The 16,177-nt window shown below is 55.8% G+C and overlaps 1 protein-coding gene across 2 annotated transcripts in view; it reads left to right on the forward strand.

The window, feature by feature from the left end:
- The window catches only part of MYO7A (myosin VIIA), a 60,938-nt gene that overhangs the window by 8,946 nt on the left and 35,815 nt on the right, over window positions 1-16,177 (forward strand). For both annotated transcript variants that reach the window (XM_058663641.1, XM_058663642.1), the window contains exons 2-12: window positions 275-388; window positions 4,278-4,430; window positions 10,402-10,586; window positions 10,984-11,105; window positions 11,191-11,333; window positions 11,628-11,741; window positions 12,711-12,864; window positions 13,758-13,834; window positions 14,307-14,426; window positions 14,783-14,925; window positions 15,638-15,848. In XM_058663641.1, the coding sequence (XP_058519624.1) occupies window positions 275-388; window positions 4,278-4,430; window positions 10,402-10,586; window positions 10,984-11,105; window positions 11,191-11,333; window positions 11,628-11,741; window positions 12,711-12,864; window positions 13,758-13,834; window positions 14,307-14,426; window positions 14,783-14,925; window positions 15,638-15,848 (1,536 nt within the window). The remainder of the gene's footprint in view (window positions 1-274; window positions 389-4,277; window positions 4,431-10,401; window positions 10,587-10,983; window positions 11,106-11,190; window positions 11,334-11,627; window positions 11,742-12,710; window positions 12,865-13,757; window positions 13,835-14,306; window positions 14,427-14,782; window positions 14,926-15,637; window positions 15,849-16,177) is intronic.

Here is a 16,177-nt window from a genome sequence, read left to right on the forward strand (position 1 = left end):
GGCCTTGCATGGGCCTGGGTTTGAGGCGGCGCTGCTCTATGAGCCTCTACTTCCTCATCTGTCAAATGGGGAGAAAAGTGGCTGCTACAGTGGAGATTAGAGATCTGTGGAAGTACCCAGCCCTGGGCCTGGCACCAGAAGATTCCCCACAGCTGGGAGTTTGGCACCAGGTTGCTGGAGGGTGTGGAGTGGGCAGAGGCGGATGGAGGACTGCCTGAGAAGAGAACCGGCTCCCCCTTGCCTCTCACCTGGCCTGAGACTCTCTTGCCCACAGGGGGACTACGTGTGGATGGACCTGAGATCCGGACAGGAGTTTGACGTTCCCATCGGGGCCGTGGTGAAACTCTGTGACTCGGGGCAGATTCAGGTGGTGGATGATGAAGGCAATGTGAGTAGGCCCCTCCCATGCCCTGTGCCCCCTCCCCCTTGCCATTCCTACCCTGGGGAGAGCTCAAGCTGACAGGTGTACCAGGCCAGGGCATCCTGTCCCAGTGCCTGTGCCCCCTTCTGCCTCTCAGGCAAATCCCTGCCCTGACACTTTCCCCTGTACCCCACCAAGGCAGAGTCTCCCCTTGTGGCCCAGCCCTGTGCTCCATTTCCCAGCACACACCCCAGCTGGGTGTGCTCAGGGGGTGACATCAGCTGGGGGCTGCTCATGCATAGGGATGCCGTATGGTTACACAGACTGCAGCCTGATCCCAACCTGCCCTTTTACTGGCTATGCCACCTTGGCCAGATCTCTGTCCCTTCCAAGCCTCAGTTTCCTGTGCTGAAGAATGGGACCATTTGTGGCTATGTTACAGAGCTCTGATCTTCGAGTGACATCACACATGTAGAGTACCTCATCAGGGCAATGGTCCACAAGCTTAAGTTAGTCTTGCTCTATAGGGTTATGATGTCACCTGTGTTCATTGGCCATTGAGACATGGCCCTAGTAGCCAGTCTCAACCTCTTCTCATGGCCTAGAAAGGAAGGAAGTGCAGATTTGATGGACAGTGATGGGGAAGGGCAGAGGGGAGATGGGAAATGAAGGGAAGGAGGGTTCAGAGAAGGCCCAGGGCCTCTGAGCATGCATGCATGTGGGAGGCATGGGAGCGAGTGGCAGCATGGATGTGAAGGCACACAGTGCAGCCTAATGGGGACACAAAGGTCCCAGCAAGATTTGTGCTGCAGCACGACTTGGCTTGTACCACTGTTGTGTCGAGCACTAGGGAGCTGGGGATAAAAGGGAGCCCTGTTTTTTCCTCTGAGTGGACAGTGACTTGGAACCACAGGCTCTGCTGGGCCTCAGGGGAGGGCTCAGGACCCTGGTGGCCTGGATTTAGATGGGCTGTGGCAGGCACACTGAGGGTAGCTCAGTAGCCCTCAGAACTTGCAAACCATTCGATCCAGGTTCTGTCTTCGATTTTCATGGCATCTGTGAGAGGCAGGGAGGATAGTAATTGTTATCCTAAGGGGAAACTGAGGTACACTGGGGTGATCACATGGCCTGCCCACAGCTATTAACTGGAGGAGCTGGAATTGGAAGCTCTAGCCTCTTTGCTTGAGTTTCCTTGAAACCCTTTCAGTGGTGACTGTGGGGCCGAATATGCTGTGTGCTTGAAGCTCCAGGGAAGGTCCCTTGGGGCAGCCACCTTGTGGTTACAGTCACAGGTGGGGTCAGGCACCCAGAGATACCCATGCACTGGTCTGGGCATCCCCTCCTCCTCCATACGGAAGAGAGCTGGGACTACGCCTGCAGCTTGAGTTTCTCCTGGGTCATGTTGCAGTCAGATGGTGAATTGTAACTCCATGTCACCTGATCCCGAGAGGGCCCTCCCCAGCAACCCCGTCCCAGGCCCTGGGAGTGGGGGCTGCCTGAGCAGAAGGGGCCTGGCTGCTGGGGGCTCAGGGCTCCCATCCTCCACAAGCCATCGCCCTTGGCCCCTGCATCCTCCCACAGGCACCCAGCTGCCTAAAAGCAGGCACCATGCCAGTCCCATGTGACTGCCCAGAGCTCCATGAGGGGATGTGCTGGCAGAAGCTCTTGGGAAAGGTGTGCAGCATGAATGCATGAATGAGGGGCTGTGGCTCAGACCTCCAAGGGCTTCTCAGGCTTTGATTGTACAAGCCGTGGCCATCCACAGCGCTCTCCCTTTCTTGACACAATGAGTTGTCCCCGTCCTGCCCAGCTCAGCCCTTTTCCCAGCATGTCCCAGGCCCTGGCATAGGCTGTTAGCCCAGGTGACCCCTGGCTGCCTCTCTTCCCCACCATCCCTTCAACTCCACACTTCACCCGCGACCCTGGTCACACTATGGCCAGTGCCACCTTAACCAAGGGTATGACCTTAGGGAAGTCACTGTGTACAAGACAGGGTGGCAGTGGCACAGCCCCGCCCCTGAGGGGCAGGCCTCTTCACCCCTCTGGTGTGACTGGCCCCTGTAAATGGGTCAACAATTCTGTTAAACAAAGGAGAACACCTGTCTTCTTTTATTTAAAAAATTGTTTAGTGTTTGACAAAGTGATGGGGATGAGAGATCAATCTTTTTAAAAACTATTTATGTATTTTTATTTGAAAGGCAGATTGACAGAGAGCTGGGGAGAGCTCTTCCATTCATTGGTTTACTTTGCAAATGGTCACAATGGCTGGAGCTGGGCTGGTCTAAAGCCAGGAGCCTGGAGCTTTCTCCAGCTCTCCCCCATGGGTGCAGGTCCCAAGAGCTTAGACCATCCTGCACTGCTTTCCCAGGCCACAGGAAGGGAGCTGGATGGGAAGTGGAGCAGCCAGGACATGAACCAGTGCCCATATATGATGCTGGCACCACAAGCAGAAGCATAACTTATATACTACAGCACTGACCTCGAGTCAATCTTCTGCCTCCTGACTTGGTCCCCAAAAGGCCACAACAGCCTGTACAGGGCCAGGCTCATGCCAAGAACCTGGAACTGTATCTGGGTCTCCCGTGTGGGTGCCAGAAGCCCAAGTACTTGGGCCATCTTTCACTGCTTTTTCAGATACGCTAGCAGGGAATAGAATTGGAAATAAAGCAGCCGCAATCTGTGGCTTCACGTGCTGTGCCATAGCACCAGCCGCATATCCAGATTTGTGAAATGGAACACAGCAGGATACCAACCCCAACATTGGCTGAGCATCTGCTAGTGCTATGTAGGCCTGGCAGCAGAGAGCTGTAAGTCAGGCTTGGCCACTGCATGTGTCAGTACCCGCCAAATTCACTCTCTCATAGACTAGGGCTTGGTGGCTCAGGAAGGTAGAGGGACATGCCCTGGGGGTCCAGGGCCCTGTGGTTGCTGGGCTGCAAGAGGACACACTGGGAAGTAGATGTTAATTTCTGGTAGGGAAGGTAGACAGGCTGCCCAATGGCCCTGTCCTCTCTGACCCACAGGTGGAAGTGCTGGTGCTAAGGGGAGGCTAAGCCTGAGTAAAGGAGGGAATTTTCCAATGGGATTTTTTTTATCAAGAAGCAGGTACCCAGGAGGAAGGAATGTTCCACATTTGACTGGAAAGGCCAGGCGGGTTCTCTGACCTCACCACTTAGCACCTTCATGCGTGTGAGGACCTGACCTGCATGGAAATGCACCCGGGCCAGGAGGTGCTTGGAAGCTGCCAGGGCCACTGAGCGAAGGGCCTTGGGCCTCAGGCAGGCTGCGCCCCCCGTTTCATGTTTCCTCTCCTGTGAAGTGCAGCCAGAGCTAAGGGTGTGGCACTGTGCTGCTGGCTCACCCCTGGGCCCCAGCAGTTGCCAGCCAGTTGGCTATCATCAGTGCTTCCTGGCATGCCAATGGTGTCTGGCCTCGGATGAAACACCTGCCGAAGGAGGTGGGATACCCAGGTGGACTTGGGTGGGTGGCCTTCATCCCTGGGCGATGTCAGAGCTCAGCCTCTACAACCGAGCAGAGGTAGAGAACAGTGCTTGCAGTCACAGCAGAGTCTGCAGAATGGAGGGCCTTCTCCGACCTGACACTGGGATCTGGAGGGCCAAGGGGCTGCACCTGGCTTTGGCACTTGGGCTGTGGTGGGGAGGGGAAGCTCCCAGAGTGGGAAAAAACCAAGGTTCTATAAGTTTGTTGAGCCAGTGGCCTTCCCATGTGCTTTCCCAGCTGCTACCACAACCACAGGGAATGATGCTGGAGGCAGTTGGAGGAGCTGGAAAGGCTGGCAGTCCTGGACTTCCTTTCTGCCTCAGCCTTTGACCACTCCTGCTGTCTCCCATCCTGAGGCCCTGGCAGCCTGGGCCCCAGGGAGAACAAACTAACTCGAACACCTGACACTTTGCAGGAGCACTGGATCTCCCCGCAGAGTGCCACGCACATCAAGCCCATGCACCCCACATCTGTGCATGGTGTGGAGGACATGATCCGCCTGGGCGACCTCAATGAGGCAGGAATCCTGCGCAACCTGCTCATCCGCTACCGGGACCACCTCATCTATGTGAGTGCAGCCCTGGTCCCACCCGCTGATGCAGCCCCGGCCACGACCTCGACATTGGCCATGGCTGCAGGCACCACTTCCTGAGGCCTGGTCCCGCCTCCTGAGGCCTGGCCCTTCCTGCAGCTGGCACTAGGGGTTCGGGGTCTCTGTGATGCAGCCACCAGGCCCTGGGGCTCATTCTCCATGGTTTTGGGGGGTTTGTGCAGAAGAGGGGTGGTCCATGGGATGGGATTCTGTGCCTTTGTTGACCCTGAAACCTCCCGGAGACCACAGTGAGCTTAGCGCTTAGGCCAGGAGTGGAGCCACTGTCTCATGGGTGTTTGCTGGGGTTGAGACTGGTCACTGGTCCTGAGGGTTCAGGGAGGGCAAATAAGGAGCTGGGATCCTTGTGAAGGGCCCAGAGCAGGGAGATGCTCTTGTACAACTCAAGCCACTCACACTGCCCGCTGTGCCTTCCACCCCGTCTCACTCAGCTGGGGCAGTGACCCCCAGGAGGGTGACTTGGAGAACGTCAGGGCCCAGGGAGACTACTGACCCTGCAGGTGGTCAGGCCTCTGGTCACAGCAACCCTTTATGCGCCTCAGAATTGTCGAATTGTTGAGGATTCCAAAGGAGTTTGTGTGGGTTTAATCTACTGATACCCATTTTATTAAAAATTAAAACTGAGACCTTTAAAAATATTCAGATTATGTAAATAACATTTTATGAAAAACAACCATATTTGCCACAATAAGGAATAGTCAGAGGATGAGCCTTGTCTGGCAGGTTCCCATGTCTGCCATGTTGTGTTTGATAGCACACAACTGGCTCGTGGTATCTGCTTCCTGGGCAATGTTGGGTAGAGTGGGGTGAGGAACCCCGGCTCCAGACGTCCTGAGAGACTCTAGGGGTCCCTCAGGGGTCTCTGGTCCCTACCTGAGAACTGCTGTGTTAGTCCACTAGCCGCATGGCTCAAACCCGGCCCCACCCCCCAGCAGCCCAGAGGGGGGAGGAAGGCAAGGACACGCAAGGAGTTGGGAACAGAAAGGCAGGAAGGAGCTCTGTATGGCAGCCAGGGCTGGGCTGTCTGGACAAAGCAGGCCTGTGTGGGTCCATTCTGAGGGAGGTGTGGGATGTGTCAGTGAGAGACATGCAGAGTGGGCTCTGGGACTTGGGAGTTTGGAGAGGCATGGGAGAAGTGGGGGGCAGGTCTCTGGAACTGGGAGAGGATGGTTGATTGAGATGGTATTCTAGGGGAGTGATGTGTTACGAGTGGGCAAGAGGCCAGACCTGGCCAGGACAGCGAGCCCCACAGTGTCACTCGGGTTGAAGCAGCACTTGACATGTGGAGCTTGAAGAGCCAGGAGCTCTTGTGTCCCTGAGACATGGTGGGGTGTCCCTGCCCATGTTATGGTTGTGGCTGCAAGTCCCTGGCTGGAGGTGCCACCTCTCAACAGGAGTGGGGGATAAGGCAGTGAGGGGGAGGTGTGCTGATGGGCCCCCTGGAGAACCCCTTGCTGTGCCTACACTGTGGACAGCATGGGCCGGGCACACCTCTCCTTGGGAGCCCCATGCTGCAGGGTGGGGAGGGTGGCAGATGGCCTCTCCAGCAGGCAATGGGGTCCTGGTTCCAGGGCTTGGGGAAGACTGACTCCCAGTGTTCCTGGCTGTGATTGCTCAGAGGCACACAGCACCAGAATGGACATTTTAAAATTTATTTATTCGTTTAGCTATTTATTTAGGAGGCAGAGAGAAAGAGAGGTCTCCCCTCCACTGGTTCACTCCCCAAATGCCCACAGTGACCGTGTCTGGGCCAAGCCTAGCTGGGAGCTGGGGATTCAGTCAAGGTCTCTTGTAGGAATGACAGAAACCTGAGTGTTTGAGCTGTTACTGCTGTTCCCTGGGGTCTACAGTAGCAGGAAGCTGGCATCAGGTTCTCCCATAAATGACATGGCCATTTCTTTTTATTTGTTTATTTTCCATGATACAGTTTTATAAAAGGGGGCTCTCCTCTCTTCCTCCCCATTTTCCTCTTCCACTATTTGTCCCTATTTCATTATGAATGCATAGTAACTCAGTTCATGGTTACAAGCCTAACTTTCTGATATTTAAATGCACCACACATAGAGAAAAAGGTAAAAGACATAGTATCATAGTGTAAAGTCCTAAGTATCAATGGGAGCCCTACTGTTACTTGAGAGTGGACACACATGCTGTATAGTACCTTGACTTGCAAGTATGGTAATCTCCATAATTTGCATATTAGCTGTCTTAGAATATATGGTATTTATCCTTCTGGAACTGTAGATTCCAGCTGTGATCATTTTGTTGTAAACAGTAAGATTTTATTTTTTTATGGCTAAGTAGTGTTCTACAGAGCAAATGTATCACCGTTTATTCCTCTGTTGTTGGGCTTCTGGATTCTTTTAACTGAGTTGTGCTGCTATGAACATGAGGTTGCAGAGAGTGGTCTCCAGAGCCTGGGTCGCATGGTAGACCTGCTTTCAGCTGTCTGAGGACTCTCCGTGCTGACCTCCACAGTGGTCCCACCAACAGTGAGCCAGGGAGCCTCTTCCCCGTCCGTTCAGCAGTTGTTACTTGTTGATGTTTGGATGTAAGCCGTTCTTCCTGTGGTTAGGTGGAACCTCAGTGAGGTTTCATCCCTGCATTTCCCTGATATCTAGGGAACCTGAGCATCTTTTCATGTGTCTATTGGCCATTTGAATTTCATCTTTTGAAAAATGTCTGCTCATTCCCTTCACGAGTTTCTTGGTTTTTTTTTTTTTTTTTCTGCTCTTGTTGAGTTTCTGAAGCTCTTTGTAGATCCTGGAATGGGTGTACTGTATGTTGTGTGGTTTGTGAAGCTTCTCTTCACTTTATCGGCCCTTTCCCTTGCAGTGCAGAAGCTTCTTAGCTTCATGTAGTCCCACTTGGCTATCTTTGCTTTAACTGCCTGGGCTTTGGTGACTTTTCTAGGGTCTTTGCCCATGCCCCTGTCTTTCAGGGTGCTCCAAATGCTTTCCTCTAGTAATTCTAATGGCTCTAGGTGCAGATTTGGGTCCTTGACCCATTTAAAGCTGATTTTTGTATAAGATGAAAAGACTCCCGTCTTTTTTCTTTTCTGCAAGCATATATCCATTTTTTTCCAGCACCATTTGTTAAAGAGATTATCCTTTCTCCCTAGGTTGATTTCCATTTGCTTGTCAAAAATCAGCTGGCTCTAGATGTGTGGGTTCACTTCTCGGATTTCTATTCTGTTCCATTGATTCTTTGGCTTTGTGACACTATCAGAACATCTTAATTGCCACTGCACTGTATTGCATCTTGAAGTCTGGCACTGTGAGGCCTCCAGCTTCAGGGTTTCTTGTCTTTCCATATGAGTTTTGGAGGGACATGGCCATTGAACATCTGCTAGGCTGAATGACTATCTTTATGCTTATTTTTTTATTTCATTTTTCCACACACTCTTTGAAATCCCTTCACAGGTGAGCATGGAGGCTGCCATCCATGCTGACGCCCTGTCATTGTCCCTGTGTCTGAACTCAAAGCCCACTCTTGCTGGAAGAGCTGAGGGTCCCTTTCACAGGGAAGACACTTCCTGAGTTGGGAGTTTCTCCCCTGGGGACCTTGTAGCTGTTGTCTGGGAGCCCACAGGAGGTGGGAGGCAGGGCTCAGCATTTCTACAGGCAGGTGGTTCTTTGTAGGGTTTCTGGGCTCATCAAGGCACAGGGACACATGCAGATTGGAAGGGGGAGGGGAAAATGATTTTCATAAGGAGATAAGGCTGTGTAGTGCTGGTCAACTGTGGTGAGCTGGGATCGCCCTTTCTTTGGAGTGGGGGACCAAAGACCCAGAGCTTTGGGGGACCAAACCCAGAAGCTTCTGGGTTCTCTAAAAGCCCTCAAATCTGTACCGTGTGCCTTGCCTGCTCCCTGGAGCCCTTGCTGTGGGGATAGAGTGTGGGGTGAGCCCACAGGAGCTGTTGGTTTCTCAGGGACTTCTTGCTGGGGACCATGCCAACGACACAGATACACGATCCACCCTCACAGGCTCAAAGAGGTGCCCGGGGCCTGCTGAGCCCATGATGCTGTCACTTGCTGATGGTGGATGAGGTAGGGTGAGAGCAAGGCTTTGAAGGAGTCCCCAGGCTGCTATTAGCCCCACCCCAAGAAACCAGCCCATGCCTCACCATGGCAACCCTTGTCACTCTATGGGTCAGGTTTCCTTGGGCACAGCCTCATGTGCCCACGATGTCTTCACATTACCAGGGCTGCCCGCAGCCCAAGACAGTGTCCACCCACAAGGTTCCTCCCGGCACCTCTCAGGAACAGCTCCACCTCACTCTGACCCCTCCTGTGGGCTGACACAGTGCCCTGCCTCCAGCCTCTGGGACACTGCCCTTTCTCTTCCCCGGACTGTCGGGTGACCTTTCCCTGGCAGACCTCCCAAATGTCGTGTCCTTTCATGTCTCCGTGCTCTCTGCTACCACCCCCAGCTCGAGCTGAACTCTCAGCCCCCTGTATTGAGGCAAGGTCGCAGGTACCTCTGTGGTCTCAACCACCTGCAACTGCTCCTTACAGGCTGCATGGCTAAGCCTCACCCTCTGGATGGAGGATGCTGCTGCCGCCCCTCCATAGGGATGTAGGCTGGGTGTGTGTCCTTTAATCCTGCAACAGCCATGGGTGGTGAATGTCCATCATCCCCCATGACAGACAGACAGACAGCACTCCTTGTGGTTGATTTCCCAGCTGGTGTGAGTTCCTTCTTTCTCAGGGACTGTCTTGCAGCTTGCTCCCATCCAGGCAGGGGCCAGCAAGTCCTTAGCTGCGAGTTAGGGAGCCCTGGGTGATGTGGGGCAGTGGTGGTGGACTGGTACTGCCCCTCCCCCGTCCACTCACAGACTCCCTTTCCTCTTGCCAACCTTTGACACCCCAGACCAACTGGAGGGTGGGTGAGTGTGCTGTGGGCAGCACCTGATTGTTTGCTTGGCCTGGCTGCTCCCCTGCAGCCCCCAACCTACCCTAGCACTTCCTGCTTGGATTCGGTGGCACCAGCAGTCACGGGCCCAGGGAGTGTCAGCTGCTGCTGGCTGTGGTCACTTGGAGAAGGAGGCTTGTGGGAGCCTGACATCTTCCTGGACCCAGAGAGGGGAGGGCCTTGTCAGATCTCTGGCTAAAGACTGCGCTGCAAAGCCCCAGGCCCAGGATGGCTGTCTCTTAGAATGTAGCCCCTGTAGCCTCGCTTTGCCTGCATGGTTGCCCTGGGCTCAGGCTGCTGGAGCACAGCTGTGGCTTGGGAAGGGTGTGGTGCATGGGACCCTGAGTGGGAGGGAACAGAACCCCTGTCACCTCCCCTGTGTGGACACATTTTTCTCCCACGTGTCAGTGCATCCATGCCGATTACAGACTGGACCTGACCTTTTCAAGCTTAGGCTGCAAGGGGGCAGAGGGGACAGGGATGGAGGAGTAGCCCGTGAGTGCCTCAACCTGTCCTGGTGGCAGCCTTGGGGTTGCCGTGTGTGCAGGACCCAGGCTCCCAGCAGGTCTCTCCCTGCATAGCCCCTCTGCTCTGACAGAGAAGCCCAAGGGAAGAACCCCCAGGAAGCTTTATGAGAGTGTCTGGCACTGTTGCTGCCAGCTTGTCCTCCCTGGCAGCCCGTTAAGCTCCTTAGGGCTCAACTCACACCTACTCCCCCATCAGCCCAGCCTGCTGGGTCTAAATTTTCTTCCATAATTTGGGGTGCATGGGTTAGAGGCAGAGGTTAGAGCCAAGGTCAGGGTCCCTGGTGTGCTGTGGCTTTTGTGGTATAGCGCCTCCCCTGAGCTCTGGAGAGTTCTGTTGCACCCATTTTACGGCCTTCTGCATATGCCACTGAACACTGAGCCCAGCTGGTAAGCAGGCAGGATCTGACCCTGAGTCTCTGCTAGAGGGACGCCATTGGACCCGGCCTCTGGCATACAAATGATGAGCTTGCCTTCCGTGTTGCCTGCAGACATACACAGGCTCCATCCTGGTGGCGGTGAACCCCTACCAGCTGCTGTCCATCTACTCGCCAGAGCACATCCGCCAGTACACCAACAAGAAGATCGGTGAGATGCCCCCGCACATCTTTGCCATCGCTGACAACTGCTACTTCAACATGCAGCGCAATAGCCGTGACCAGTGCTGCATCATCAGGTGGGCTGCTCGGGTGGGCTGTGCTGCCAGGAGGATCCTGGAGGGCCCACGAGCCATATGCTGTCGTGATGTGGAGAGTCACTTCCTGTTTCCCGGGTCTCTAATCTCATTCCCTGTCAGCTGCTTCTAAGTTACGGTCTGTCCACGTCTTGGATACCTGTTTCCTTGTGGGCAGAGGTTTGGCTGAGTGCCAGGCTCTGCAGCAGATACAGGTGAAGGAGTGCATGTTTGGAAGCTGGGGACAGAGTAACCTCTGCGTGTGGGTGAAGCAGCACTCTGGGCTCCTTGAGTCCTCCCCTCAACCCCAAAGGCCCAGATTGTCAGCCCAGCTAGAGATAGGAGTGGGTTACAGGTGCACGGTGGGCTGTGTCAGCCCTGGGGCTCCCTCCTTCCACAGTGGGGAGTCCGGTGCAGGGAAGACGGAGAGCACCAAGCTAATGCTGCAGTTCCTGGCGGCTATCAGTGGGCAGCATTCATGGATCGAGCAGCAAGTGCTGGAGGCCACTCCGATCCTGGAGGGTAAGGACCGGGGCCCTGAGGGCAGGGCTGGGCAGCTTGGGGAGGGGGACCACCCTTGCCCATGACCTTCTCTGTGCACCTGCAGCATTTGGGAACGCCAAGACCATTCGTAATGACAACTCAAGCCGCTTTGGAAAGTACATCGACATCCACTTTAACAAGCGGGGGGCCATCGAGGGTGCCAAGATCGAGCAGTACCTGCTGGAGAAGTCCCGTGTCTGTCGCCAGGTGGGCCTGAGCCCCAGGTGCACGGCAGGAGCAATGTGACCCTTCCCTGGGAGCAGAGCTGCATCTGTTCCAGCCCCAGCCTTGAGTTGAACTCACACTAGCTGCGTGGCCCTCGTGGGCCAGTGCCTGCCCTTGCTGCTGCCTGCTGGCTTCCATACCTGAAGTCTCACCATGCAGGCTGCCCTTGGGCTTCTGGGAGACTGTAAGAGGCCTGAGCCACGCTCATTCGTCTTTGCCGTGTGGACCTTTCCTGATGGCCTCTCTCCTTCCCCCTGTCCCCTGCTCTGCTCCCAGGCCCCTGATGAACGCAACTATCACGTGTTCTACTGCATGTTGGAGGGCATGAGCGAGGCTCAGAAGAAGAAGCTGGGGCTGGGCCATGCTGCCGACTACAATTACCTGGCCATGGTGAGGCTCCAGGAGGGCAGCCTGGGGAGTGGACAGCCGTCCCTGGTGGGCTGTGGGCACATCCAGGTCACATCCCTCCCCCAGCTCCTGGTAGTGGGAACATGGCTGTGGGCTTTGTCCTGTCCACCACCTGCCCAGCCCACCCTGGGCTTGCTTGGCCCTCAGAGCTGTTCTTGTAGTTGGCCACTTGCACATGCATCTAGATGGATCTTTGTCAAAGACACACACGTTCTAAACGTGTAGAGATAAACATACACGGACCTGTGTCCACATGTGCTGTATGGGTTTAAGTCTTTGAAGGCTTGAAGACTAGGACCTCCACCAGACAATGTAGGATAGGGCTGTGATGCCAGCCTCCTGCTGCTGTTTGGGCATCTAGAAGTGGGCGCTGGGCCCCTGCTGCCACCACTATGTAGCATCATCTCCCTGGCCCTGGGAAGAGCTGTTGCGTAGGGCAGGGCTGGACCAGGCCACATGGACACAGGTATAGGCTAGGATACCTAAGGGGTGTGTGTGTCTGTATGTGTGTAAAGAGTGACTCCCCTTTGATTGCTGCCTGCTGGCACACTTGGGCATACACACATGTATACACACACACACACACACACACACACACACACAGGTCTCAGACACATGCAGAGCAGGGCAGACCCCCATCATTGCGCTGCCTGTCTGCAGCTGCCCCTCTTCCATCCCCACCAGGCTGCCCCTGATTGTGGGTACCTGGAAGAATGAGCGAGACATGAAGCCCCCTGAGCTGTGTGACTGCCAGGCAGGTGGGCAGAGCACAGTGACCTGGCTCCTGTCACTCATGGATATGGACACTGTGCTCCCGGGAGGCCCGGGCAGGGACCCTCTGGAGGAAGCATTGCTTTTTGCTGGTGTGACCAGTCCCTGAGCACTGCCCCTTCCCTTGTGCCCACGTTCCCCTCCCACCCTCCTGTTTTCCATCTCCTGCCCTGTCCACAGGGTAACTGCATTACCTGTGAGGGCCGGGTGGACAGCCAGGAGTACGCCAACATCCGCTCGGCCATGAAGGTGCTCATGTTCACCGACACTGAGAACTGGGAGATCTCAAAGCTGCTTGCTGCCATCCTGCACCTGGGCAACCTGCAGTATGAGGGTGAGGCCATGCAGCACGTGCCCTGGCGGGGACAGGGGGTGGTGGCAGCACAGTTCCTGCCCTGCTACATGTACCTTCTTTGGGAGGGAAGCTCAGGAGAAGCTTGCTGTGGGTAGATTTGTGGAGGTCTGCTGGTCTGACTCAGCCCCAGGGGTGGCCTCACTGGGCTGCAGCGCCATCCTAGGCATAGGCAGCTGAATCATGCTGGGAGTCGGCTAAGGGGCTCAGAAGACCTCTAGATTTGATTTCTTCTTCTTAGTCAGGCATTGTAGAGTGAGGGTGTACCTTTGAACTTCTTTGCTCTAAGATGGGATTGACCGTAGTGGGGGAGGTTGGGGAAGGGCATGTGTGTGCTCATCTGGCATCCTGTCGACACAGACTGTGTGCCAGGCCCAGAGGGTCCCATCTGGTCATACGTGAGCCCTGGGCAGGGTGGAGTGAACTCCATGGGTTAGTGAGTCATGAAAGACAAGGATGGAGAAAAAAGGCACAGGGGAGGATTGTGCCGAGGTCCTGTGGTCTGCGAGAGGAGGCTCAGGCGGGTGGAGGGCAGGTGCGCCTGGTCTGTCTTATGGGAGTGCGTGGGAGGTTGGTGCGTGGAGGGGCTGCTGCTGCCACCCAGGGCTCGGAGAGTGTGGACTGGAGAAGGAGGGAGAGACAGGTGTGGCTGCCAGTGGAAGCTTGCATGCAGCACTCAGGCTCCTGATCCTCACGGTTGCTGTAGAGGCCCGGTGAGAACAGCAGTTCTGTGGAGCCACATCTGTGGAGCCAGAGGAGCAGTTAGTCATAGTGCACATGTGCTGTGTGGACAAGGTGGGTTCCAAGAGCGGCCAGAGCTCTTGGCCCTCCTAGGACTGGGCCCACCATGACACTATGTCCCTCACTGCCTACAGCCCGCACGTTTGAAAACCTGGATGCCTGTGAGGTCCTCTTCTCCCCATCACTGGCCACGGCTGCATCCTTGCTGGAGGTCAGTGCCCTGCCCACTCCCTGCACTGCTGCTTCTGCCCCTTGGCGAGCTCAGTGGGGCTGGGAAGCACCTGCAAAGGACCCCTGCCTGGGAGGGCTCTGTGCAGGGCTGCAGGGGCAGGCTTTGCTGGACACAGCTCCCTGAGCCTTAGGGCACAGGACTGGGAGCCTCAGTGGTCTGTCCTGCCTTGGGGTTTGGGGGGCCCTGGGTCAGTCATTCCTTCCTACACTCTGGGCCTCAGTCTCCTAAGTTGAGGCAAGGATACATGTTGTCCATGCATCAGACACCTGAGCCTGCCAGTTTTCAGCCAATGCTTACCCTGGTTTGGTGGACGCATAGAGTCAGAACTGACCTTGACTGGGAGAGGCAGCCTGCTGGGGGAGACAAGGGGCTGTTGGCTGGGGCAGCGCCTGTGCACTATGTTGGGGTATGGGTCCTGGGGGTGGGCTGCAGTGTGCTGTCCCCCTACCAGGTGAACCCCCCGGACCTAATGAGCTGCCTGACAAGCCGTACCCTCATCACCCGTGGGGAGACTGTGTCCACCCCGCTGAGCAGGGAGCAGGCGCTGGATGTGCGCGACGCCTTTGTCAAGGTGGGCTGGCCAGGGATGGGCAGGTACCATGGAGAGTGCAGGCCTGAGTGGGCCATCTGGGCATCATATCCCACCTGCCTTGGACCTGGGCTGGCTCTGGGTACCCATGCGTCTCCCTGTGAGCCTCAGGAGACACTGTGCCCCTCCCAGGGACCTTGCCAGCTCTGTCCTCACAAGCCCTCACCCCTCAGCCTGTCTCCATTAGGCAGCAGTGTGAGGGCATCATCAGGCAGGAAGGGGCACATGTGGGCCAAGGCTTAGGCAGTTGTGAGCAGCTCGTGGCTCCCGGGATGGGGCTGCAGTGGGGCCACCAAGGGTCTGGTGGTTGGACCCGTGACTCTAGCAGCCGCTTTCAGGGAATCTACGGGCGGCTGTTCGTGTGGATCGTGGAGAAGATCAATGCGGCCATTCACAAGCCAGCCTCCCAGGAGACGAAGAGTTCGCGCCGGTCCATTGGCCTCCTGGACATTTTTGGGTTCGAGAACTTTGCCGTGAACAGGTACCACATGGGGCTGTGTCCTGTGGGATGGTTTTTCCTCATCAGGACACCATATCCTTGCCTTAGGCCATGTGGAGCTGGTTCAGGCAGGTCCTGCCAGGCCAGCAGACATTTACCTTCGGTCATTCAGAGTGGGCAAGGCTTTGGTACTGTCCCAGATGCTTGAGGAGGTCACCTCTGGTCTCCAAGCCCCACAGGCTTCTGCTGCCCACCCAGAGGTGAGGCCAGGCCTGAGTCATGCCTGAGCATGCTGGCCATGGCTACTCCTGAGAGATGGAGCAGGCATGCTGGGTCCTGGCCCCCATGTCTGTCTAGGAGACTCCTACAGCTCACTTCCATCATGTCCTGATTGGCTGTCATGGAGTCTGCTCCCATGGAAACACATTGAGTGTGCAAGGCTACAGTCCAGACCCCACTTGCCAAAGTCCTGTGCTACATTAGGGCTTAGGGCACCTGCCTGCCAACACGCCAGCCCTGCCTGCAGACCTGGTCATGTAAGAGCAGGCAGGGCCCTGGACTGGGGGTCCTAAGTTCTGACTTAAAGCCTCAACTCCCCTGTTTTAAAGTTTTTTATTTATCAGGCCTGATGCTGTAGCTTAGTGGTATATGCCAGGCTCCCATGTGGGTGCCAGTTTGTATTCCAGAGCTGGGTGCCAGAGGGCAGCCAAGGGGCCTGACCAGCTTCCTCCCTCACCCTGTGTTGCCCCTCCAGCTTTGAGCAGCTCTGCATCAACTTTGCCAACGAGCACCTACAGCAGTTCTTTGTGCGGCACGTGTTCAAGCTGGAGCAGGAGGAGTACGACCTGGAGAGCATCGACTGGCTGCACATCGAGTTCACCGACAACCAGGATGCGCTGGACATGATCGCAAACAAGCCCATGAACATCATCTCCCTCATTGACGAGGAGAGCAAGTTCCCCAAGGTGAATGCTCAGCGGGCCGCCCGCAGGCTGGGGGGTGGGCAGGACCCCTCCCTACTGCAAGCCTCAGCTTCCCTCTTTGCCAAATGGGAAGAACAGCACCTGCCTCTTGGTGGGCAGGAGTCAGGGGTTGGCAGTCCGTCTCGGTGTGCCTCTCCCACATGCAGGCCACGGGGCTTGCACCTACAGGTCTCAGCATGCAGTCAGAGGCAAATTAGATGCTTAAGGGTCAGAACATGTCTGGGAAATAGAGGAGGCACTTCCAAGATTTTAATCATGGGAAATTGATTTTTCTAGATGAAAATGGATTTTCAAGGTTGTATGTCCAATTT

This window comes from Ochotona princeps, chromosome 4 (genome assembly GCF_030435755.1).
Source record: "Ochotona princeps isolate mOchPri1 chromosome 4, mOchPri1.hap1, whole genome shotgun sequence".
NCBI lineage: Eukaryota > Metazoa > Chordata > Mammalia > Lagomorpha > Ochotonidae > Ochotona > Ochotona princeps.